Source organism: Semicossyphus pulcher, unplaced genomic scaffold (assembly GCF_022749685.1).
Source record: "Semicossyphus pulcher isolate SPU_LCO1_2020_fin unplaced genomic scaffold, fSemPul1.0.p SCAF_28, whole genome shotgun sequence".
Taxonomy (NCBI): domain Eukaryota; kingdom Metazoa; phylum Chordata; class Actinopteri; order Labriformes; family Labridae; genus Semicossyphus; species Semicossyphus pulcher.
In genome coordinates this window covers 5,698,201-5,724,774 of record NW_027211702.1, presented here as the reverse complement: position 1 = coordinate 5,724,774, position 26,574 = coordinate 5,698,201, and the positions used below count along the sequence as shown (strand labels likewise).

General features: G+C 40.9%; 1 protein-coding gene across 3 annotated transcripts in view; it reads left to right on the top strand.

The window, feature by feature from the left end:
* Positions 1–26,574, top strand: part of shroom3 (shroom family member 3) — a 75,340-nt gene that overhangs the window by 15,118 nt on the left and 33,648 nt on the right. For 2 of the 3 annotated variants that reach the window (XM_069677151.1, XM_069677150.1), the window contains exons 3-4: positions 15,981–16,166; positions 26,372–26,497. In XM_069677151.1, the coding sequence (XP_069533252.1) occupies positions 15,981–16,166; positions 26,372–26,497 (312 nt within the window). Of the gene's footprint in view, positions 1–15,980; positions 16,167–23,182; positions 23,840–26,371; positions 26,498–26,574 lie in introns of those variants that run through there. The other variant, XM_069677152.1, reaches the window with a different exon arrangement.

Sequence of the window (26,574 nt, the reverse complement as noted above, 5' to 3'; positions counted from 1 at the left end):
AGAAAGACTGATTTTTAACTTGAATTTGATTTATTCAGTGTTTCATTCAGGTAATGATCAACAGGTACATTTGTTTTGGAGACAGGGAGACCTCGGTCGATAATTCAGTTAGTAAAATCGTCATGATAATAAACACTGAAGGAATCCTGACCTGAAAACAAGCTGAGCTGATGTTAGCGGCAGCTCAGCTCACAAACTCCCCAGACTTCCTGTGCCCACCGAAGAGTATTGTAGAGACACTGAACATGTAATTACATAATTCAGTTTTTATTTAAAGGTTTTAATATTCTTAACTTAAAACAAAAGGACAGTCTAAAAAATTATGATAGACGACTTAAGCAAAAGTTAATAATCTATTTTCTAAAGTTTAAGTTAACGTTTGACTAATGAACCCTCTGGTTTTCAGGCTTCTGTCATTATAAGGACACTCTTCAAACTAGCAGCATTATCAAGTAACATGTCCTGATACATTTTTAAAACTGATCAATATAGAAACTTTCATATGTTAGCCGTATCGCAGAGCCCGTCTTCTGCCTCACTGTCATCAGATCTCCTCTGCAGCTGCACTAACAGCCTCTCAGGGACAATAAAGATTTATTGAAGTGAACTGAGGGTTATTGCAGCACAAGATTAAAGTCTGTGTGTGTGTGTGTGTGTTAGCGTGTGTGTGTGTGTGTGAGAAAGAGAAAGTTCTTCATTCAGCAGGACCTATAAAAAGTGTGTGTGCCTGTAACAGGTGTTTAAATGTATCCTGTGTGTGTGTGAGGCAGGTGCTAGCTGGTTCTATGTTTAATATGTGTGTGTGTTATTGTGTGTGCGTGTTTGCGTGCGTGTCCTCCATCCTCTGCGCCAGTTACACAAAAGGTGTGCGTGTGACACTGACACCAAACACACCTGGCAGACACTGCCTCGCTCACCTCACCGGTCTGTCTCACTCTCTCTCTCCTCCATACCTGCTGCTCTCGCCCTAATTGGTGCGTTCAGGTGAGCTCTGATTGGCTGAGAGCAGAGTAGTAAATAGATACAGACAGAAACACACACACACACACACTCGGAGAGAGAGAACAATGCCATCAGTACACTCACAACAAGCCGAGAACAGAGCGGAGAGCTTTCTGACACGCTGCCCGTCGAGCTGTAAGTCTCTGTGTGTGTGTGTGTGTGTGTGTGTGTGTGTGTGTGTGTGCGTGTGTGTGTGTGTGTGTGTGTGTGTGTTCGTTTGGAGTTTTACTAGTGTGTTTTGTGTTTTTCATTGTTGTCCTTATTCTTCTTCTACTCCTTCTGCTCCCTCTTCTTCATCATCTTCTTCTAGTCCTTCTTCATCTTCTTCTTCTACTACTACTCCTTCTGCTTCTTCTTCTACTACTACTTCTTCTCCTTCTACTTCTTCTTCTTCTTTTTCTTCTACTCCTTCTTCTTAAAAGTTTTATTATTACTTTCCGATCATGTGACTGACTTTCTTGCGATCATCATCATTAATCATTTATTGGTGCTATTTATGGTAGAAAATGGAAAATAATGCAAAACAGTTGAAATAAAATACAGTTGAATTATTCTCTAACGATTCTACCTTTTAGTGAACAAGAGAGAAACAAAAAATATAATCAGCCTTAAGGATAAACCTTTTGATTGACAGTAAATAGACGAGAACGAGCTTTGAGAGTCGGTTGTAAATCTGTTGCTGATTCTGAACAACAACTCTCTCCAGCTCCATCAGGTCGCGCCCCTGTCAGGCTGCAGTCTGAATTAGAACAACTAAAAGAATAGACCTGCAGGAATGCTGTTTGTTACCGGTGCAGCTATAAAAAGATATCTGCATATGAATACAGAATCTGTGACAGACGTGTTTTTTTGTGTTGGGAGCTTTTTGCTTTTGTTTGTAGTCTGAGGAGTCCTGATCCATCAGGTGTGATCGGGCTTTATGAAGGAAATCAGACCGATGTTTTATCTGATAAATAAACTAACCACAGCTTTGTGTGTCCATTCACAATAATTTCCCCATAAAGAAAGTAGTGTGCATATTTAGTGCTGACTAAGTTGGTTCTGTTGACTAGCCCTGAATATAGTTAATAATATCACTTCAACACCAACAAGCCCAGAGGCTGTTCTTCAGCGTTAGAGTCGACAGTTTACACTGAGCCCATTATTCTCATTATAATCGGTTTAAAAGCCTAAACATAAATGTTTACCATAAACACCTAAATCTGAATAAACAGGCTCCAGACCAGTTGCAGATAATTCGAACTTTTTACATTTGATAAAATGAGAAATCGTATTCTGTTCAGTGTCGACCATTTCACCTGAGGACTTCCTTTCTGCTTGTGCCGTCCGTCTTGGTTTAAATGCGTGGGGACATTTGTTGTAGGAAAACGTAAACTGTTGTAAGCTGTTGATTGACTGAAAGCAACACAATTAAAACAACTACTGCAAATAAAAGATAAAAGATCTCAATCTTCAGGATGTTGGTTGAAGAACAAGTTTTATTTTCTTCAACACAAAGCAGAATGATGAAGACAACTTGAGAAAGACGGGTAAGGCAGGGGAGACAGATAGGGGGTGAATTATGAGGTAGGGACCCTAGGTTGTGTTTTTATACAGATTATTTTTTTGGCCTTTATTTGAGAGAGAGAGAGAAAACAGTGAGAGAGAGTACAGTGGATAGTGTCGGAAAGAGGGGAAGAGAGAATGGGGGAGGACATGCAGGCGAGGGCTGCTGCATTGAGGACTGTAGCCTCTGGTTGTGGGCCGCCCAGAGAGCGCCAGGTTTGACTTCGAACTATTCAGTCGGTAGTGAGCGAAAGAATGAGATCGTGGATACAAGCGGCTGAAATAAGTCTCTCTGCAGGGTGTCTGGGCCCAGCCTGAGGTAAGGAGCCTGAGGTAAGGAGCTCAGACATCCGGAGGGAGCTCGGAGTAGAGCCGCTACTCCTTCACATCGAAAGGAGTTGCGGAGTTTAGCTACTGGACTGTATTCAGCAGCAGAACTTTTTCCTGGTTTGTTGGACACCTGGGTGCACTACCTTTATTGACCGTATTTGATTGGCCCATATTTGAGGCCACATTGGTTGCCATAGTTCCAGACAATTGCTATTTGAGGGCCACCTGTGACTTCCCGACTTCTTGTGTCCAACTAAGATACAGCAAAGAAGTTGCATAAAGGTTCTGCTTGTGTGGATGCACTGTCTCTTCTCAAGCAAGAACCACGACTTGTTGTGTGGAATAAATAACAAAGGTTCAGAGAATTGATTTGTTTGATTTGGAGGTGACTTTGGTCAGAATCAGGCTAGCTGTTTCCCCCTGCTTCCAGTCTGTATGCTAAGCGAGGCTAACGAGATTCCAGCTCTTTATAAACACACAAATGCGTTTGATATTTCGAGTATGTCCTGCTCTCAGATGTGGTTTAATAAACTGGCTGAGGAGAGCAGCTGAACACGGCGAGCACATGAAGGCTCACAGGTTTTTTATTAATGAACTTCCTTATTGTGTTTGTGGGAGTGTGTGGATGGCGTGTGTGTTCCCAGAGCAGCATGTGTGTAGCGCGCTGTTCTGTCTTTTAATTGATACCTGACACTTGTTACTTTACCCATGAGTGAGGTAAGATTATCCCCACACACCTGTGCTCTGAGTGCGTGTGTGTTTGTGTGTGAACAATTCAGACAATTTCAGAGGAGCTTCAGTTTATTAAGTTCCTGCAAATTAACCTGCTGGCTTGTTTGAGTGTGTTTGCGTTAATCCTTTCTTTTTGTTGTGTGTGTGTTATTTCCTGTATTGGTCCCAGCCGTGCACCTTGCAGCTGCTTTTCTTGTGTTTTGTCGTCTAATCCTCCGTAAGCAGCAGTCTGCGCTGCACCGGTGTTACGTTTCACATGAGGAGTTTTTGTTTTCCTCGAGGCACAACAAGAAACACATGAGGCACCTGTCAGTCAAAGTGTCAGCATCATTTTTAAGGGTGTTTAAGAATGGCAGAAAGTCTGAACTCACTGTTGGGTTTAGCATTCTTGTTAAAGACTTGATCGTCTTCAGGAGAAGATCCTGAGTTTTTTTGTGTTGGGAGCTTTTTGCTTTTGTTTGTAGTCTGAGGAGTCCTGATCCATCAGGTGTGATCGGCTTTATGAAGGAAATCAGACCGATGTTTTGGCTGATTAATAAACTAACCACAGCTTTGTGTGTCCATTCACAATAATTTCCCCATAAAGAAGGTAGTGTGCATATTTAGTGCTGACTAAGTTGGTTCTATTGACTAGCCCTGAATATAGTTAATAATATCACTTCAACACCAACAAGCCCAGAGGCTGTTCTTCAGCGTTAGAGTCGACAGTTTACACTGAGCCCATTATTCTCATTATAATCGGTTTAAAAGCCTAAACATAAATGTTTACCATAAACACCTAAATCTGAATAAACAGGCTCCAGACCAGTTGCAGATAATTCGACCTTTTTACATTTGATAAAATGAGAAATCGTATTCTGTTCAGTGTCGACCATTTCACCTGAGGACTTCCTTTCTGCTTGTGCCGTCCGTCTTGGTTTAAATGCGTGGGGACATTTGTTGTAGGAAAACGTGAACTGTTGTAAGCTGTTGATTGACTGAAAGCAACACAATTAAAACAACTACTGCAAATAAAAGATAAAAGATCTCAATCTTCAGGATGTTGGTTAAACACATTTTGAAAGACGTATTTACTTCAGGTTTTTAGATGCATCATTGTGCACGGACAAATGCAGGAGCAAGGCTGTAACAGCGTTAATTATGGCAGCTATTTTAGATTGAGTCAAAAATGCTCATTAGTTTTTGTCACATTTTAGTCATTTTTAACCTTCAAAGTTTTAGTTGTCGTCAAAAAGTTTTCTCTCTTCTCTCTCTTCCCCTCCAGTCTCCCTCTTCTCGTTTTCACCTGTTTGCTTCAGGTAAAATTAACCCAGATCATCCAAACAGTAAAAGAACGATGAGGACACAGCATCTAAAGATTACTTTCGACTGTCAGTCCGACTGAAGCAGACAGACGATAATCGCCCCTGTTCTGGCTTCCCTTCGCTGGCTCACCGTGCGTTTGAGGCCTGATTTTAAGATTTCATTATTAACTTATAAATCGTTAAATGAGCTTGCTCAAAACTTTCAGACCTTTTAAAACAACATCTTATATCAGGGTCACTCAGATCTACAGACTAGTTTCTTCTGGCTGTCTCAAGGTCAAAGTTGAAGCTCAGGGGTGACCGAGCCTTCTCAGTGGCAGCTCCAAAGCTCTGGAACACTCTGCTTTCATGATCGGCTGTCCTCCACGCTGCTTGTTTTTAAACCTGCATGAGAGCTGCCATTTTATTCCTTTTCCTTTCCTGTTGGCCTTAACGCTTTTTGCTATTTTTTTTATTATGTTTGATTGTGTGGTCAACCGTTGTTTTTAAATATGCTTTATGAAGACATTTGGATTGGAGTTTTTTTGGCGGAACAAGCGTCTGTGAGCGCACTCAGAGCCTGAAGCAGAAAGTCCATAACCACCTTTGTGATCCCCGTTATCTCTGGTAACTGGTGCTTGAGGCTTTTAAATATTATGGATTTTAAATGTCCGACAGCCACCACTAACATTTTAGTCCCGAGTTTTTATTATCAAAGATCTATTTTTAGCTCGTCAATGTCTCAGTCTTTGTCGTGGAAAAAAGGTCTTTGACATCATTTATTGTCATAATTTTTGTTAACAAGATTACCACTGGGCTGTCAACTCTGAAAGTTCAAGGGTTAAATATCCACAAAGGTCTCCTCATCTTTAAAGGATCATGAAAAATCTGCGTTAAAGGGCAAGAAGCAAAGCAAATTTAAAGTTTCTTCTTACAGGTTGCTTCTCTCTCTCTATCTTCCTACTTCATGCAGTTTCTTGGTGTGCATGCCATAAAGTTTAGCATCATTTAGATGATTTTTCAGACAAAATCTAAAGTAAAGTTAATCTGAATTCAGCATCCGTGTGTAAACAAAGAGCAGATGTTTGTTTTCTTGGACCTAGAAGTCCTCCGTTATGAATCAGGAGCCGGCGGACAGGCGGCATCTGGAGGTTTTACAGTGAGCGTCGTCTTGTGCATATAAATGACCTCATAATGTGGAAGTGTTTCAGGCTGGTGCTGCTCTGTCTGACTGCAGAGTCTGTTCACACTGACAGGATATAGTCAGTATTTTGTCGAGCAGGTTTGGTGGCCGTCGTCTTCCCCCGTCCCTCACGTTGTATTTGCATGTGCTTTGTTTTGTTCTGTGTGTGTGACTCGGAGAGAATGCAAAACTTAGCACAGAATAAAAGAACATCTGTCGCTCTTTATTCAGTCAAGATTTGAATAACACCAAAGAGATGAATCGCAAAGAGGGAAAGTAGAATCTCTGTACCCAATGGTCCTTTAAGTAATTATAGATTTATTTTGTCCGTTTATGGAGGCAAAAAGTTGGTGATTGAATGATTATATGCCCTTTAGAAACGAATAAACCCTTTCAAATCATCTTCATAAATAATTTACAGTTTCAGCCTTCAGGACACAACCTGACGTGCTCGTGCAGGACCAGTAGCTTATCATGGCTAATAAAAGCTAATGTTAGCAACTGTTTTCCCTTGTATCTTTCGTGTCAAAAAATTAAGTCATGAGCGTATTTTTAAGGATGCTTGTCCCCCCAAAATATAAAGCATACAGCTTTAATACACACACTAAAATAGACGGATGCAGGATTGTTTCTGTGATACAAATGTGCTGCTATAACTCTTCGTCCACTCAGTTTCAGGCTTTCCAACAGATTTTGGATCCTGGCAGCAGTGATTTGTTCCTATTGTGACACAAGAGCATTAGCAGCATTCACACCAAAACAACCCTGTGTTCAAACTGCACAAGTTGTTGTGGGGCTACTGTTTAAGATCCCACTTATGTAATAAGGAAGTCTAGTTGGACTAATAGATGAATGTGTTCAAGACTGTATTAGTCTGGCATAGAAACTGTGATGTCACCAGTGAGTTTGTGAACTGCTGGTTTAAAGCGTCATCATGGGTTTTTTTGGAGCCAGAAGTGACCATATTTGGAAAAGAGGGTGGAGCTAGAGAGGAGCGAGGGGATGGCAAAGGTCTATGCACAAACTTAATCCATCAGCTGGCTAATACGATGATCAACATTGTTTTCAACATAACGAGATTGTGTTTGTGGTGGTAGCAGAGCAGAGATGTTTACTGATGAGACTAAAGAAGCGAGGAGAGCTTGTGGAGCCTACAAGCGGGGTACACACTACAAGATAATCGGGCCGATTTTGGGCCCGATTCCCCCTTTCGACAAGTCCTGATGTTTTGATGGTTCTAGAGATGATCTCTCCAGATGCTCCTGTGGTGTGAGGGATGTTAAGAGTTATTTTACTTCCCCCGATCTGCTCAGAAGAACGTCATGGCCGCACTGATTTCAAATATTAAACATGTTCAGTATTTACAATCTTATATCCTGTAGTTTGGGGGGAACCCCGAGGACAGCCGAGCACACATTCTGTGGATCGTCACGTGGAACGAAACGATGGCCAATCAGGAAGCAAGCTGGCTGAAGAAGGCAGCACAACAACCGCAGCCATGGCAACAAAAGCAAACGTGAAGCATAAAGTAACATGTGCAGCCCGTGTTCACGCCGTCTCCACCACTTCATCCACAGTTTGTTCTTTTTTCCAGTCCAAAAACTATCATCGCCAATTCTTCCTGCCCGTCGTCCGCCATGTTTGTTTACTCTAAAGTCTCGTTTGATTACGAGAGATTTAGTGAGATTTCCAGCTGTGAGAGTCGGACTCTGGCAGTTGGTGAATGAATCTGTTAGTGTGTGGTGTGCTGTTTGGGTCATAGCGTTGTTCTCCACACACTACAGGAACAAAACTGTTAAATCTATGCTTATATATCGTCATGTGTGGGCTCTCTAACATTTTACACATCTGTTAAGATTTGAAAAATCTTTTAGTGTGGGCGGGGCTTAAGCAGTGGTTAAAAGAAAAAAAAGAAAGAACTTTAAAATCTTTCTCATTGCTACAGCCCGCCATCAACTCTGCGAAGAAAAGCCAACAACAATCCCGACTCAAATAAATAATAAATCAATGTATGACAAATTTGAATGAGCTGACAAGCCAGGTATGGTGAGCATAGACACGATACCTGCTAATAAGTGCTAACATATTGTTGCGGGGTAGCTAGATGGATGGAGGAAGGACGAGGAAGAGGCGAGCTGCGTTGCTAGCTCAGCAGAGCCCAGATTTATTTCCTTGTCGCAGCAACAGCTAACCCCAGGTTTAGGTGTCCCCGGCAAAACAACAAACAGGTTGGCTAACTGCTTTTCTCACTCACTCAACATGCTTCTTCTTCTTCCCAGAACGCCGAACTCCCGCTTAAACGTAGTTTTGTAACAATAACCCCCCCCCTCCCCGGACAGACTTGTTGAATGGTCTGTCCGACAACAAAGCGCACAGCAACACAGATTATTTGTCTGTTATTTACATGAAAAAATCTCCAAAAGGCACCAACAGCACAAACACGGCCCAGAGGTTAAGTTCAGCTGAGGTGACACCTAGCAGACAGCTAGCAGCTCGCACCTGTCACTCAGCTGCCACACCCTTCGTTAGACATACCTTTAGCTCTTAATATATCCTAACTGGGTCAGTTATATAAAATGTTAATGGTAAAATAGCTTTAAGGACCTGTACCAGGCTGTCATCATGTTTAAATATAAAGTTTTAACATGGGGTTCTATGGGGACTGACTCACTTTAGGAGCCAGCCTCTAGTGGACATTTGAGGAACTGCAGTCTTTAGTGTTGTTGTCTATTTTGTGAACAGTGAATCAAACAGCAGGACGGTGTGAGGGTTACAAACGGAGATGAGAGCGAAAGCTGAGTCATGATGTCTGTAAGGAGGTCATGCAGCATACCAGCACAGTATCAGCAGTGTGTCAGCGCGTGTTTATGAGATGATTAATGGAGGTTACAACAACAACTGTTCACCTATCTTGTTTGATTCAGGTTTCTCATTTCACAAATGAAGAGAGGAATAAAAACAGGAGGGATGAAAATGGAAGTTTAATCAGTGACTGTCTTGTAGCCAGTTTTAATCACAGTTGTGTGTGTGTAGGTTTCCCCTCTGTCCCTCTCTCTCTGTCTGTGTCTCTCTCTCTCTGTGTCTCTCTCTCTCCCTTTGTCTTCCTCCATTCATCTCCAGTGACTCTCTGTCTTTGTGCTCTTTTGTTGCCGGTTGACGTAATCGAGCTTAATCAATGTTTGAGTTTCTGTGCTCAAAAAAGAACAGGAAGAAGTCATTACAGGGATGGGACTGTTACCCTGGCAACCGGTGGTCTATGCGTGCATGTGTGTGTGTGTGTGTGTGTGTGCGTGCGTGTGTAATACCAACTTTGTGGGGATACAGACATGTTCACACACTGACTTTGTGGGGACTTATCTGTAAACCCTGTGTTTAGAAAAGAACCAATATTGGATCACAGTCTTGCTCTACATTCAGTGAAACACTGTCCGCACATGGCAGCTACACTTTGGTGGAAAGGTTAAAGGTCAGCCTCCGGGGAATAATAGTGCACTTAAAGTAACTTATAAACAGAATACACCTGTAATCACATAATTTGTGGTGTAAGCACAAATCTTTTTGAAAATGTCAGCCTCCAAGTTACCTGTCAATAAAATACATTTCTCACATTCCTACAACCCTTTATTTGTGAAAGGCTTCAACTAAAAGGCAAAAGTCTAATTTTTGCTTCATCTGGACCAAAAGAACCAAAGCACAGGTGTGAAAGCAAACTGCAATAAGGGCTGATAAATCCTGTAAAGAAATATTAACAGACTGTTGTTAATTTTGAAAGTTCTCACATGTTTACATTAACAAACCATACTGTTGTTTGCCACTTAAGATGCTATAAGTCTCTTATTACATGGCTGTGTTAAATACTTGATTCTGATTGGTTAATTACGGCATTCTGAGGTCTGTTATTTCTTGATAACAGACTGTTGTTATGAAGAACAGACCGTTGCTAGGGATGCAGCTCTAATCACACAATCCGGAGGACTAACTGTAATCAAATCAATCTGCCGGTAAATTTAACGTCGGTCTGTTTACAGAGGGCAAAAAAGAAAACGGACACAACAGCGGAGAGAAAGTAATAAAGGTGAAACGATTCATAAACTGAAGGCTACAACAGAAAGATTAAACAGAACACAGTGCGGGATACGGCGGTGTTTGAAGACTGTGAATGGAAAAGAAAATGTCAACAGACTCTGACAGTGATGAGACGGAAATATCGTCAATCAGGTGCAGCACTGATTCCTGCGATCCTGTTCACCGTGTCTCACTTCACCATTAGTGGAAATGTTTCCAATAAATGTGAGTAACAACAGCTAGCTTAGCTCATTTTAAGACGGCGACAGAGCTAACCGTTGCTTTGCAGCTCTAACTGTCATTGTAACAGACTTTTTAAACAGAAAAGGGAAATATCATTCTTAAATTAATAAAATAATTTCCACCCCTTCAGGATAAGACAACACCCGCTCGCCCTGTTGGGGTTCCATTCTCCTATAACAACCCACTCGCTATACATTATCCCTCACTTATTGACTAACGTCCTATTGTTGAGATATTTCACGTGCAGCATTTGGACCACAAGCCTGTCAATCTCTGACCAGATGTGTTGAAGAGAGGTCCGAGAGGTTATTTACAGTCGAGTCAGATTTGACAGTAATTACTCTGAGAGGTGGACCAACTTGGATGCACAATCAGGTGCTAAGGGTTTTTAGAGCACCAATAAGCGATTGTTTCTTTCACAAGGTGCAGTATCTTTACCGCATGTGTCTCCTCTAAGCTTCCCCTGCAGATTTCCCACGCACCCTTGGAAAGACCTTTGGATTAATTGGATTAGACAATTGGAATTGTGGGAAGTTTGGGGCCGGATAAATATAGCCATTTAAAATGTACATGCTTTTTCTTCTTGTGAGATACATACATAGTTTGGAGGCTTGTTTATCCAAAGTTGGCAACTTTCCCGCGGTGCAAGACCTCCAGCAGCCCTGGATGCTTTAGGTTTACTGATGCAAAGAATGAACGAAGACCAACAAACAGACAATGTAATCTGTCTTCAAACACCAGACACAAACCAGTCACAGTATCAACCAGGAAGGGGTCAAAGGTCATTAACCAGGAGTCAGTGGATGACTTAGATAAGATCAAAGAGGATGCTGGAGGCCATCTTTGAACAAAGGCATTGCACCTATTATCTTACCACCTGTCGTTGTGAAATGTTCCTGTTTTGATGCAGAGAGGAGCTGAAGTCTCGACTGAAACATTACTTACTACCAACACTAAGAAGATTGAAACCCAACTAACAGGACAAATCAGAGGTCTCTTTCTGTCCCACAGATTCTCCTTTCTCATCCTCTTTGACCTAAACATGAAGGCAGACCCACACCTGTAACGTGTTAACAGGTTTTAATTAATCTTGGTGGAAAGTTCAGCCAAGGGCCAAGGAAGAGGTTTTTCCTTTTTGGTGCAGATCCAGGAATTCTTCAAGGATTTGCATTTTTTCCTTCAATACAGAGTTATTGACCAGGGGGGAAAAAGACATTAACATGGAGAGCTACAGTTAGCACTCCAAGCTAATAGTCCAGTTAGCATGCTTGTAAGCTCTGGTACTGACAATAAAATATGTTCAAACTGTTGATTGATTGATTGATTGTTAGATTGATATGTTCATAGTTGGGAAACGCTACTTTTAAAAGAAACTTGTTACGTTCCTGCGTTACCTCCTGAGAAAAGTAACATGTTAGATCACTTTTGCTTTACCAAAAATTAAACATTATTTTCGACTCGTTACTCATGTGTGTTATATTGTCAGGACGGCGTGTAGCCTGCTGTACGTCTACCTTTGAATGTATCGACTCTACCGTCGTTGCAGAGCCTCATTTACGGCCAATAATCTGTAACTCTGCAGCCTGATAACAGAAATGACAGACGCAGTATAACCTTTACAGCTCTTTATTATGCTAACAGTCTGACAGTGAACTGGGCAGAGGCATATAGCATTAGGCACAGTTGTCTCCATGACAACAATACAACACGGGGTCTTAGTCCCACCAGTGTTGTGGAGCTGTTTCTAACCGCAGATGCTTCTTCACATTTGAAGTCGAGCTCTTCACAGCTGACGAGCACTTCTCCTCCAGACACAGCTTACATTTCACCGTCATGTTGTTCTCGTCCCTTTCACCCAAACATTCAGAATAATGTATATATATTCACAAAGTAAACGCTGTCCTCTCTGACATCTCACTAGCTGAATTAGCTAGCTACACATGCGCACTGACACAGCTGTGTTTACCTTCTGCTGGTATGCAGCTACCTGCCAAGAAGAAGGAGAGAAACAGAAACAGAGCTTCAGGGATTTTCTGTTTCTGTGGCAAAAGGAAGAGAAATACGGTGATTAATTTTTCCAGTAACAGATTACTGTTTATAAAAGGAATTAAATAACAGATTACTTGAATTGCAGAACTAACATGTTACGTTACTTGTTACAACAAAAAGTAATCTGAGTACTCAAATTACTTTGTAACACATTACCACCAACACTAGACATCTTAATTTCAATCATGTAAATAAAATAAAGTAAATGAATAGCTAAACAAGTTAACAATAAATGTATGAACAGTAAGTCTATACAACTAATTTGATGACAAAATTTAACAAATAATTTTAGATATTTTTCATACTTGGAAGGTAGTTTATGGGTTAGCTCCTGCTTACATTTTGAACTAATAAGTTTGTATGAGTATGCTGCATACCAAACCAAACACCAAAGGTGACTGCTCTTTTGCTGTGGTAACATCCAAACGTTGAACAACCCCTCTCATGTGGTATCTGCAGAATCTGTTGACTGTTCCACAAACATAAAACACTTCTGTAAGCTGTCTTTTCTTTGATGTCAATGGTTTTGTGTGGTTGGTTCTTGGTTGTCTAATGCGTTTAGTGTCTGCTTGAATATTTGTCATCTTGTAGGCGTATGCATGTTTGGATTCTCTCTCTTGTTGATGCTTTTCATTTGGTATTAACTTGATAATAACTGTCATACCTGTGTTGAAAAGCTGCTGTAATAATGGAGGTTTAGCTGCTTCATTTTTAATATTTGTGAGAACATTTTATGGTCCAATAGGAAAGTTAGATTCAAAGAAAAGGCCGGAACGCTGCTTAAAAGCTACGATAGATTCCAGGACTCTCCAGCTCTTCTTTCCATTAGAGGTCCGGGCTTTCAAGACGCTTTGATAAAAAGCTGCTGATTTGTTTTGTCATTTTAGAAACTCACATATTTGTGACAGTATGTTTGGAGAATTAAAAATAATGAAGTTTGGAGAAAAAACACAGTTCAGTTAAAGGCATCTCGTTCTTTCCCTCTGGCTGAACGCTGCTCTTTAACTTCTGGATGTCACAGTAACCACCTGAAACTTTTGAACTCAGATGAGTTCTTTGTCAGGTAAGAGGTGCAGCGAGAGCCGTGTGTGTGTGTGTGTGTGTGTGTGTGTGTGTGTGTGTGTGTGTGTGTGTGTGTGTGTGTGTGTGTGTGTGTGTGTGTGTGTGTGTGTGTGTGTGTGTGTGTGTGTGTGTGTGATGGAAAGTGGAATGTGACGGCACGGTCCCTCCTGTTCAGGTGATTTTCTGGGTGTTGTGGCTGCCGCACATTCCTCTGACCCGCTCGGCAGGTTTCACTTTAATGGGCTTTTACCACTGCACCTGTGTGTGTGTGTGTGTGTGTGTGTGTGTGTGTGTGTGTGTGTGTGTGTGTGTGTGTGTGTGTGTGTGTGTGTGTGTGTGTGTGTGTGTGTGTGTGTGTGTGTGTGTGTGTGGTGCATATTATTGTTTAGATGTATTCTGTATGAAGTCTTCTCTGAATAGCAGTGGAATGTCCTCAGATAATAATAAAAGTCTGGGTGTGTTTGTGTATGTTTTAAAGTTGTGTATTGTCTTCTGTATTCTTCTCTCTGTTTAAAGGGATTGTAGGTTTAAATGTCTCTGCTGGGTGGAGGGAGGAAACGGCTCCGACAGTAAAGACGCAGGCGTTTACTGATCTCAAGAGTTGTTTTTTATTGCAAATAAATTCCGAATGTTTTTCTTCAGAAACTGTTGAAACAGAAAGAAACATCCAGTAAGTCCAGTTTGAGTGACAGTCTGACAGAGTCTTATCAGATGCCAGTAAACGGCACAGTGGTTTATGAGACAGGATTTTCTGCTCTGTAAACGTACTACAGTGAAGGTAGATTTTTATCTTTAGCTGGGATCACAAGGTAAACAGCAGAAACACAGCACTGATGTTTCCCAGTAATCCAGAGTCAGAGTTTTGTCTTATTTTGAAAGTTCTGTCACTGCGGTCAGGAACAAAACCGTTTCCAAAAGTTAATCAAAAGTATCTCTAGATAACAGCGCTGCACCACTGTATCGTCAGATGATCATAACTCGTATCCCCTGAGCTGCAAAAGCACAAGACAAACAGGCTGAACTTACCTCACCTCAACCTGCTCTGGAGTATCACAGTGACCAGCCTGTTGTTCTGTTAGATGGCTATCACGCTATCACAAGAAAACCAGCGTAGTTATCTCTGGATACCGAGATAAATAAGTCGAGATCTCAAGAAAACAGAACGGAGTAAATAAAATGGGTGCGTGTCCACTCAGGGCTTCGTATTCTCCAAAGAGTAGCAGCAACTGAGAGAGAACTTTCAATATACAAAAAGTTTCAGAGTTGTTAGAAGGGAATGTATTTTGCTTCCCTTCATTACTGAATGCAGTCGGTATCAGGAGCAGGTTGACACCCAAGAGACCAAAAAACAGAGCTAAAAGTGAAAACTGAAAATATGAGGCATAAAAAATCCAACTTATTTTGAATGATAATTTGCTCCTTAACTGCTTGTTAGAAAGATCAACTTATCGCCTTCAAAGCTGGGCGCTGCGATTCTAATCTAATGCTCGTCTTCTGAAATTCAGTGAATATCTCCCTTCAATGTCCACAGCCTGGCTCTGTCAATGAGCTCAGCTTGCTTTTTAAACTGCAAAGTCATGCTGTTGTTGTGCTGTTAGCTAGCAGGAGAGTTTTGAGTATCGCTGTCTTAAGCTGGTGCGCTGCTCTGCGATGCCGCCGCATCCTCTTTGCATGTTAGCTTAGCTTTGCGTTAGTAACTGTAGCAACAGTTTGCTAACCCACAACGTAGCTAACGTTACTGACGTCACTTGCTGTTTAGTTGTTTCACTTAAGGATATTTTCCCATAGTTTTTTTTTTAGCTACAATCTTATTCACAATCTTTATCCAGGATTGCACGACCCACCTTTAAAGAGTGATATGTAAATGTGCTTCTGCCACCCCAATTTTGGTGGTAGAAAAGGTGATTCACCTGCCCACATACTTCGACAGTCATTCTTCTCTCTTTGTTTGAATAACAAAAGGCCTGATAGGAGTTTTCCTTCTTCCGGGCAGAGACGTAGGAGTAAAAGGCTGATTTGTAGGGCTCTCGTGCCTCTCCATCCAGGATCCTTTGACCTCTTTAAGCCACAGTGGTGAAAAATGTTTGATTAATTATTGAATCTGATGTCATAAGAGCAGAAAACAGACATGCAGACAGTCCTGTTTGAACCGGTCAGACCTGAACGCAGCTGGCTTGGTTTATTTTGGCAGCCATGCGGTGATTCTGTAGGTGTGATGGTTGAAGATTAGCCAATTCACTCCTAAATCAAGTTTTTTTAAAACCCTTCTGGAGTATCACTTCCTGCTGGCATTTAATATTAAAAGTCCTGCAGCAAAGTCACAGTCTCTGCCTTTCCCAGTAGGCTTTCATTGTGAAAGAGGAACAGCATGTGACAAGCAAATGTCTAAATTTATTACGATATAAATGCCTGCTTACAGTCCTAACATAAAGCAGGATGGGGAGGACTTTCTCTTTGAAATAACGTTTTTATTTGTGTCTCCTCAGGGAGTTTGATCCAGGATACAACGAGGACTTTGACACTCCATGTTCCTCCCCTCCGGCTCTTCCTCCTCCTTCTCCACCTCCTCTTTCTTCTCTAGCACAAACACCACCACCACAACAAAAAACACCATCATCATCCCAACATAGCAGACAACAAGCAGGAGGAGTCCAACTGCGCATCAAGAACAGGTAGGAGAGAGCTGAGAAACCCCTCCCTCAAAGAGCACCTGTCCAAGAGTATCTGTATTCCTACGGTTTCATATTCATTGGGTCCCATTGGGGACGTTTTATGTTTTCATCAGTGGGTTTTTTCCAAGGCCAAACGTTCAATGTGTGTTTCCCTGGGCTAATATGTTGAATTTTAGCACCTACAGCTTACCAATGTTATACTCCATGAAACCTCCACCCTCAAACTTGCAGGCACTACAGTTAACTTGACTTTAGACGAGGATACATCCACAGTTCGAACTGCATTTTAAGCATCCATCTCCCTCTGTTTTCTTCTGAAATTTTTACTGCAAAGAAAGCCCTTACCAATCTCTTAAAAAGATGTGAATTCTTTTGAACGACTCTTGGTAAAAACGAGGCAAACAGAGTTGTACTTGAGAGCCTCTAAGCTACTTTTTCAACCGACAGTGAACCCTAGAAGAAGAAGAAATTCCACTCTTCTTTTCTTTAAGTTTAAAGTGAGAACTGCCCATTTAAAGATGCACAAATGTTTTGGAAAAGAATTACTCAACAGCACATCACGTAGCTTAATGTTTATGCTAAGCAACATTAGCCCCCGATGGCTAAACAGAATCATAAGATCTGGCTCCCATTAAAGACCCATAATTACCATAATTTCTCTGGGAACACGAGTCCCATATGGCTGCAAGGTTTATACTGTTAATGGTGCGTTTGTCTGCTCTAATGTATGCTTTGATCGTTAGCATGTTTGGCTAACTAGCTTAATGCCTAGCACGTCATTGTTGGCTCAAAGCTCAGGCATTACAATCTAGTTTGCGGGGTTACCTTGAAAAAACTTTACCAACATATCCAATGTGTACTATCTTCCTATGTACAGTAGGTGTCGATCTTAGTTAAGCTAACGTTAGCTGCTCTGTCTGGAATTGGGGACACACTATCCAACCCTGCTAACGCTACCTGAGATAGCATTACATCCAATATTAGTCAATCATCCTACTACATGTCTTCTCTCTTGTTATGTTAAACAAATACTGTTTGGAAAAAATTTGAATAAAATATAATTGTAGCCTCTGGTCGACATTACAAAGTCAGGAGACAACATTGGTAACCAGTTAATGAAGCTAGCTTTTTTAGCGACAGGTGTCCTTTTACCAGGTAGAAATGAGAAGCTGCCTACTTCTGAAATTAAGGATCCACCTCCTCACAGTTGTGGGTGCTGCCATTGTGTTGCTGACTGGGACTTCCTGTCTGATATCAGTTCCTTCCAGTGTCAATTAATTCTCTTTATTTTCACAACCTTTGGATGGTTGGACGTCCTCCTGGTTAACACAGGAAGTGATGTCATATCAGTGCCAGTTTTACTGCTGTCAGTTGAGGAGGTTATCGCCTCTGGTGTTAGGATGTCCTGCCTCTGTTTCCTTTGTGAGTGTTGCAGAGGGTTTATTATAGGCTCAGGGTTCAAACGCAGAGCAACAGGAAAACAACAGTTTAAACAGAGTGTGGTCAAACACAACTCAGTGTTTTTCAGTGATGTCATCATGTGCATTCACAGCCATCTCCAGCCTGAAAGTGATAAAAACAGGGATAATCCGTACTGGTCCTTTTATGAATTCAAACGTACATGTCTTGTACATCTAATCTACAGAAGCTTCCTGCTTTATGACTCTGTTTCTCTTACAGTGTTGTGGGTTTGAACATAGTTTCTGCAGACAAACAGTCTATAAATACCAACAATCTGCTACAAGTTTCATCCTAATATGGAGGTCAGGGCCTGGAAATAGTGTCTGTCTGTGTGTAATGAGCTTCCCAGCCTCAGGGGGGTGCTAGTGCGACTACTTTTACATTCACTTTCTTGTGTCCTGTTGCCCACCACCATCATTAAAGTCTGATAAAATCTTCCTCAAACATTTCAAAACCGTTTTAGTTTTAAATCAATATTTTGGTTCCTGGAAAGCTCACAGCTCTCGGACATAAACAGAATGCTTTTATTTTGAAGGGGTGACTGAGTTTAATGGATCTTATTAAAATGTAACCTTCTGTTAGAGAGTTAGATAAACGGGCAGAATGACTCTATTCTCCCACAATCCCCCAGGCTCTGGGTGGTTATCAGATATCACAGAGGAGAGAGGAGAGGGTGGATGCTTGTCCCTTATTGGTCCAAAAACAGGAAGTGGGCCATCAGAGCCCCATGAGGCTGGGTGTTAATCTGGCGAGGACGGACAGACTAATTTATAAACACACACACATAGAGTCTCTTTCTCTAACTCCTTCTTTCCTTTCCTTTTCTTTTCATCCCCTTCTCTCCTTTCCCACTTTGCCTCTTATCCATCTCCTAACCTTTCCTTCTTTCCTTCCCTTATTTGATTCCTCTCCTCCCTTCTTTTCTCCTCAGATGTTTCTTTAGTTGAATCACCGCATTTTTCTTAAACGACATCATCACGTAATTGCACACACACGCAAGCGCAATACAAATAAACTCCCTCACACACACACACACACACACACACACACACACACATGCACACGCAGAAAGCACACACATTACAGATAAACAGTGAGGTCTTGTCTCTCGTCTAGTCTTGTGTCCCTGTATTATGAGACCTTACTAATCCTGCCTCCACACTTCCTTTCAGCAACGTTTCTTCTTCTTACACTTTAACAACTCATCCACTTTCAATTCATTGCCTGAGAAACTGCTCCTCATGCCTCTGAGCCTCCTCCACAGCTACTTTCCTCCCTCCACCTGCTGTTGTTTTGCTGAGGAGAATCTCAAACACTTGGTATTTGAATCAGGAGCAGAGCCTGTGCCTTTGCCTGATGTTCTTCCTTGTCAGCCTGCATTGGATCATCTTGTCACTTTTATGATAGCATAACATTTTAAAAACTGATAGTCCTAATCTCTGCCTTTACCCCAAGATTAACCCTATGAGAGAGCTCGGGCCTGGTTGTTTCTTCTGATTTTGTTTTCTGTAATTTAGCTGCTGGTTTGGCTGCAACCACGACTGGACTTCCTGCAGACTTTCAAATTACTTTTACCTGACTTTTGATAATGCATCAACCTTATATTTTGTTTTCCCAGGAAACACCTGGGTGAAAGAGAAAAGGCTTAACTGTGCGTATAATGGAGGTCGCCCAATTGCTTACAGCTACATCCTTCCAAACTATATACATTTGTGTAAAATACAGTGTTTTTGGGGAGTCCACTTTAATTAACATAGTGCTAATATACGATTCTCTAAGCTATTGTAAGCTATATTGTAAGAGCCTGTTGAGGCTTATCGGACTCTGTTCAAACTGCCTCCTCAAATTGAAATCACACAATATAGGGGCTCCTGGAGTCCTTTAATGTACCAATAATTCCTTGAGTGAACTAACTGGTAACACGGTGTAAAAAGTCGGTACTGTTGATATTACCAGTAGTTTGAAACATACAGAACAGTCCTTGAGGAACCCACAATTGTGACTGAGACTAGGGCAAGTAGTAATACCAGTTACTATTCATTTCACACATATCAAGTAAATACACACACAGTTTGACACACCCCACACACACGCATGCAAACTATTAGCATAGTTACATAAACATGTTTTAACACATAAGACACACATACAGTATACTTCAAGCGTGTCAGCATGTATTTAATTCCACGTGTCTCTCGCTCTCCCTCTCTCTCTGTGTCTCTGTCAAATTTTAGTTTCCGGGCAGATCACAGTGATTATTATTATAAGCTGAAGGAACACTTTCCCACGGCAAGAGATAAGGTCTCTGTTCAGAGAGACACACCCTGCACACACACACACACACACACACACACACACAGCTCAGTTTATACTTTCCACATGGCTCATAGCCTACCATTCAGGTTCTGTTTTTAGTCCAGATTTTTCAGTTTCATGATGCAAATTGAAAAAGTGACACATCCAGCAGAGCAAAGTGTGCTTTCTCTCAGTGCTAGCTATTTTTTAAAGGGGTATTTTAGCTAATTAGCTCTTAGATATCATAAGTTTAGGGTGGCGTTTTAGCCCACAGCTAAAAGCTAGGTAAGTTAAGTTTGAGTTTGGTGTTTTAGCTTGGAGTTAGCTTGTTAGTCCTGTTAGCATACAATTGGGTTTCTGGACACCTTAGCTTAGAGTTAGCTTCCCAGACCTGTTAGCTTATAGTTAGTTGCTAGGTCTATTAGCTTAGAGTTAGTTTTTTTCTTCTTTTAGCAGTTAGTTAGAAGCTCTTGTTTGTTTAGCTTAAGTTACTTTCTGGTTCTTTTATATTATCATTAGTCAACAGTTGGTTTTAGCTAATAAAACATCAATAGGTCACTTTTTTAGGTAGCTTTTTGCTTCCTTTATCTTATGGTAAGGCACAAGGTCCAGTTGGTTTAGAGTTAGCTTTTTGGTCCCATTAGCTTATAATTAGCTCTTTGGTTCTGTTAGTTTGCAGGTAGTCACAAGACCCAGTTACTTTACACAATTAGCTGTTTGGTTCAATAAGCTGCGTTAGTCACTTAGGTCCAGTTAGTTTATAGTAAACTTTTTATTTCTGTTAACTTTTACAATCAGTCATAGCAGTCATAGGTCATTAAGAGTTCACTCTTTAGCCCTTTTGTACCTTTAGCTTATGGTTAGACAGAAGTTCTAAGTAGTTTACAGTAGAGTTAGCTGTTTGGTTCTGCAAGTTTAGTTAGTCACTAAGGTCCAGTTAGCCTTAAATTCGTTTTTTTTTTGTTCTGTTAGCTTCTAAAAGTTACTAGTCTCTTCAGTAAAGAGTTAGCTTTTTGGTTACATTAGCTGATAGTTAATCACTCACCTTTAGCTATATAGCATTGTTAGCTTGTGGTTTAGAAATATAATGGGCTACTTCAAACAATGGCTAAGGGGTAACATAGTCATTAGAAGCTCTGTAATTTATAGCCTACCTAAAACACACTTGGTCAAGAGTCCAGAGTCTCCCTGAGAGTATAGGGGTTCTTGTAAGTTAAGTTAGTTTAAATAGTGTTTAAAATTAGTATTGTTGCTTGTTTATATATATATGTTTATATGATTTTTACAGATACTTGTCAGCCAGTCAGAGACAAGGATTCAATATTGCTGTTGCAAAGTTTAATTTGATTGATAATGTCCTTCAGCGTGTCCTGGAACTTATGACTGCTGTAGTTGATTATTGAAATTGTCCCAATGGTCTTTGAGTAGGTTCTAAGGGCTCTCTGAAGGTTTACTGTGGTCCTTGAGGAGGTTCCAAAGGACCTTGAAGATGTTTTCCAGGAAGAGGTTGTTTTTTTTCCCAATACACACATACACACACACAGTTCAGGGTAACAGAGAGGTTGGCAGGTTATTAGAAGTAATTATTGAGGGTGTGTTCACAACTCATCAACTTCAACAGAATCTGTGTGAGTATGTGTGGTGATGAAACTAGGTCATTAAATAAACTGGTATCACTGATACTTTACAGTACTAAAAACGTCTCACACACACTCTCACAAGCATTTGTGCAGCATTCAGGCAGAGTGAATTTCTTCTGTCTAAGGACAGTATGGATTTTCGCTGATACCTGTGGTCCTTGAGAAGGTTCCTGAGGTCTGTGAGGAGGCTTAAACGGTCCTTGAGGAGGTTCTTGGCTCTTTGAACTGCTTACAGTGGTTTGAAGAAGCATGATACTGTTGAATGAGTTCCAGGAATCTTTGAGGAGTTGATAGCTGTCTGTAAGATGGTTGAAATGGTTCATTAGGGGGTTCTTTGGGCCATGGATGTGGTCTTTGAAAAGGCTTGTTCGGTAGGTCCTTTTAGGTCTTTGAGGATGTTCCAAATGCCCATGAGGTGGTTCAAGTGGTCTCTGAGGGCTGTTTAAAGGGGTTTACTGAATCCTTGAGTAAGTAGTAAAAACATACAGTATTACATCAGTACTTTTGATTAGAAAAAGAAGAAATTAAACCGGACAGTTACCGGCTAAGTTAGCCAAATTACTGGCAGACTCATAACACGGCTGTAATCCAAGATGCAAACAGCTAAAGCAACTTTTAAAAGGGATATTTAAATTAAGAGGATTTTGTTTTACCAATCAGAGCATAAAGATGTTTTGCTTTCTTGTTTAGTTAATTTTTTTCTTTGACTGTTTATTTTCATTTTGGAAACAAGACAAACGGTGTGTACTTTTGGCAACATCAGCTACCAACATTCTCACAGTGACAATGCTGACATGCTAGTGGTTAGCAGGTAGTATTAACCTGATTTACCAGTTTGTTTAGCATGCTAGCATTTGCCAATTTACATAACAAAAACTTTGCAGATGTTTGTGGTAGTTTTTAAAAGTTTTGGACTTTTTTTCTGACCTTTCTGTCACCAGAACCATCGATAAGAACTATGTCATCATTAATTAATTTAGTAGATAATCAGCTACTAAGTAATTTATTACAGTTTTCAATGAACTTCTGAACGTCTGTGCTTGTTCCTGGACTCCAGACCTAACACTGATAATCGAAGAGTCAATACATTTCATTGTTTCGCACCACATGCTGCATCATGGGACGTCTTTCTCCCTGCGGCTTCAGAAGCCAATTCTGCTCCAATGAGCTCAATAATTCCCTATTTTAAGCAACTCTCTCTCTCTTCTTTCTCTCTTCTTTTTCTCTTTCTCTGCTTTTATTTTCATTTCACAAAGGAAGACAATATCATGGGGTTCCCTCTCTGTCATCCTTTATCGCTCTTCTTATGTCTTCTTTCTACCATTTCTCTATCAGTCTTTTAGTTGCTTCATTCCTCAGAAGCTTCTTCTTAACGAGTCTTATCTCCTTCCATCCTCCCTCCCTTTCTTGCTACTCATTCTCTCCCACTATCTCTCACCCTACCGCCCTCTTTCCTCCCTCTCCACAGACTTTCAGTGTCTCTCTCTCACTCACCACATCAACAGCTACCACCAAGACCAAGCTGGGCCGAGGATGTTTACTTTATGCTTTTATCGTATGGCGGCCTAATGACGCGTAATTGCTTAATTTACTTAATGAGCTTGGGGCCGTGCACCAACGTACAACCACTCAGTGGGCCAGCCCTAGACTGGCACTGGAACTGGAGCAAGAGACTGATGGTAGAGACACTGTCAGCTTTGAGGGGAATGAGGAATAGATGACCTGTGTTGCAACATTTTTAAAGGAGAAACAGTAGAAAGTGGATGGCAGCGTTGGACCAAGAAAGAGGTTGTTAAATGTGTTTGAGTAGCAGAGTAGGGGCAGGTAGGAAAGAAAAGATGTTGTAAGGCTTAAAGGCTTGAAAAGGTTCAGCAAAAGTTTAAAAATTGTATGGAAAAGAGGACGGTGAAGGTCTAAGAAATGTAGAGAAGTATAGAAGAAAGTAGGTTGGTTCTTAAAAGTCTTTTCTGGAAGGAAACACACAAACAGCTCAAACTGGGTGTGGAAATGGAACTTTCTAAGACTTTCGAAGGGAAGAAGTAAGAAGAGTACAGCTAAGAAGAAAGTAGCCGAGGAGAAACTAGAATAACTTGGATTTGACCAAATCGAGGCCATGGAGCTGCTGGAGGCGTTCTACCGCAGGAAGCTTCGGAAGAAGCAGAAGAAGAAAGCAGATCTGGGTCGCTCAGAGGGGGCGCTGTGTCGGTCGCCGTCGGAGGCCAGCGTCAACAGCCTTGCGACCGGCCTCATCTCTAAAGTCCTCAGGTTCACCTCCAGGTAAAACTGGTTACAAGTTGAGTTTCCCTAGTCAGAAAGATGAGAGAGTTTTAAGAAAAGATTACCAATTAACTATCAGAGATCTGCAAAAAAAAAATCATTTTAGTAGTTTAGTAGAATCTATAGCTGCCAAAAATCTTTTTTTTTGCATGACTCATTTCACATTGAAATGTATGGCCTTTAACAGCACCAAGAATTAAAATCTGTGTTTTGTTTAAAAAAAGAAAACCAATTAAATAATACCAGAACAAAACTACTGAAAATAGAAATCAGAGGGATACCATAATGAGTGTATTAGTGCTGAACATGGACTCATAAGACTTCTTGTCCTTGAGGACTTCATGCTGTTACTGTGAGTAGGCAAAGCCTGGTGTGAACACCTGGTTGATCCAGTTCTACTTGATTGCAGTGTCAGTAAAGCACTACATAGGGAACTGAAAGATGATGTTCGCCTCGGTGACTTTGTGTTGTTCGTCACTGTTTTCAGCAGTTTTCTTGCCTCACGTGCCAGTTTGGTCTGTCACTTACAAAATAACTTTATTAATAATTTCATTTTCTGGCAACCCAAAAAAAGCAGCTTAAGGAAGAAAAGGATGGGACCTAAAATTGAGCCCTGGTGGACGCCATAAGTTTTTGAAGTTGGGGAACACAGAATCAGCTATTCTTACTTGGAAGTGTCTACAAGTTCAATTGGAGGTGAACCACTTGAGGTCAACACTGGAGATACCTTTATGTTCTCCTGGTGATTTAAGGGGATATTACCCTGTTGACCTTTGTATGACCTCTGAGACTCCAAAACTGCTTGTATAAAACATCTGTTAGTGGATATGATTTTGAATATAAGGCGTGATCTTGATATATACTGACATATTGTACTGTATATTGTATACTGACATAATGCAGTGCCTATTTATCTGCATTAGTGTGGTCCAGGTTTAAAATTAGACCTAGATTTAGACTCAAACCGAATCCCACTTAAACTGCACTCAAGCCACCAAAGATAACGGAGAGGGTGACTATCTGTACGAGTGTAACAGTGATGATAACTTGTTGAGGTATTCCAGCCACGTCCTGTCATTACCCAGGTTCCTGTGGTCCATGCAGGCTTTCATGTCTCTGTCTCCCACTTACTCCGATACGATCTTTTCCTGTTTATCTGTGAGGATAAATACAGAGCGGCAGAACATGTCAAATACGAAGAGGAGGAGGAAAGACGCTCGCTGTGCTTCTCAACGTCTCTGTTAACAAAACTGGTTAGATAACGCATTCTAATATAATGATGATGACGGTGTCCAACGAGAATGCAGTTTCATCCCTGAAATAATATTAGCTTTAAAATTAGGACTGTTTTTTGTATGTCCAGCATCATGCGGTCACAATACTACATATTTCTGTATTATGATGTGGTTGCATTTTATTACTGGCTTCTTTTTTTCCAATTAATTATGGGTAACTAAATCAGTGGAGTCCGGTGAAGTCTGCGCTACCAAGCAGACTCTCTGAAAGTCTGCTTGAGGTTTGTTGTTGACTGGACGAAGTGCTGGTTTGGACAGCACTCAGCATTCACAGACTTCCCGAGAATGTCTTGCAAAGTCTGCAAAGACTGTGTGTCGTCCATTGATTGATTAGCATTTCACTTTGTTGTTTTGTTATCTTCCATTAAACGTAACGTTTGAGCCACTGGAAGCATTTAAATTTAAAATTAAGTTAGTTATGTATTTAAAATAGAACTAAAATGTGTGTTGAAGTGCTGTGTTAAAACAAATAATACTACATGAAGGAAGTGTTGAGTTGAATAAACATAGGAACATGGATTTAAATGGATGCAAAATAGAAAAAAAAGGAAGTTTTACTTATAAAACACAGCAAATTAGAAATAAATTCCTGCTTTATGACACAAATATCTACTGTACAGTTTTTTAAAGCAGGACAGATGGTCAGAAGTCAGAAAAATATACTTTAATATCCATTGAATGTCCTCAAACCACCTCTGTCTTTTTGTGCATTCAGTTGCAGCTATCAGTTAACTTTACGGGAGCTTGAAGTTAAAAGTATTTCGGCATTTTTCCATTGAAATCGAAGGGAGAGGCTGGAGGTGAGTCAGACTTCGTTGGAATGAGACCATGCAGCTGTGTGTGTGTTTTGTTGTGTTGTGTTACTGTGGGAGGACACATCAGGATAATATTTAATGTTAAAATGATTTGGTTCCAGTTCTGATTAACAAACTCTGTTCAGTGTTTGAATCCCTGCTGCAGTTTGAGATGTGCAATGTTTCTGTGAATGAAGATCTGTGCAGGATGACGGGAGATAAACATGTTGTAAAAACAGGAGTCATGACTGAGGTGCAAGAGCTGGATGACACAGCACTTTCATGAGTTATCAAGAATTAGTTATTTAGAAGTACATCTGAGAAAGAAGGTGTCTAAAAGGAAAGAAACATTAAGGATTTTTTATCCTTTTGACTTAATTCCAGTGTCAAGGTGTCATTAAACTGGAGACACAAAACTCTTTCTTTGTATTTTAATCCCACAGACGCAGTGAGCCGGCGTCTCGTCCTCACTCATGGCATTCGACGAAGCTCGGTGAAGGACGGCAGGAAGTGGACCAGGGAGGGATGGACACGATGAGCAGCGCCTGGCACCACAGCTACCACGCCAGGTCAGTGTTCAGAAACACCTCTGACCGTAAATATTCATCGTTTTCCTTGCCGCTTGTTTTATTACTGGTTTGTTACT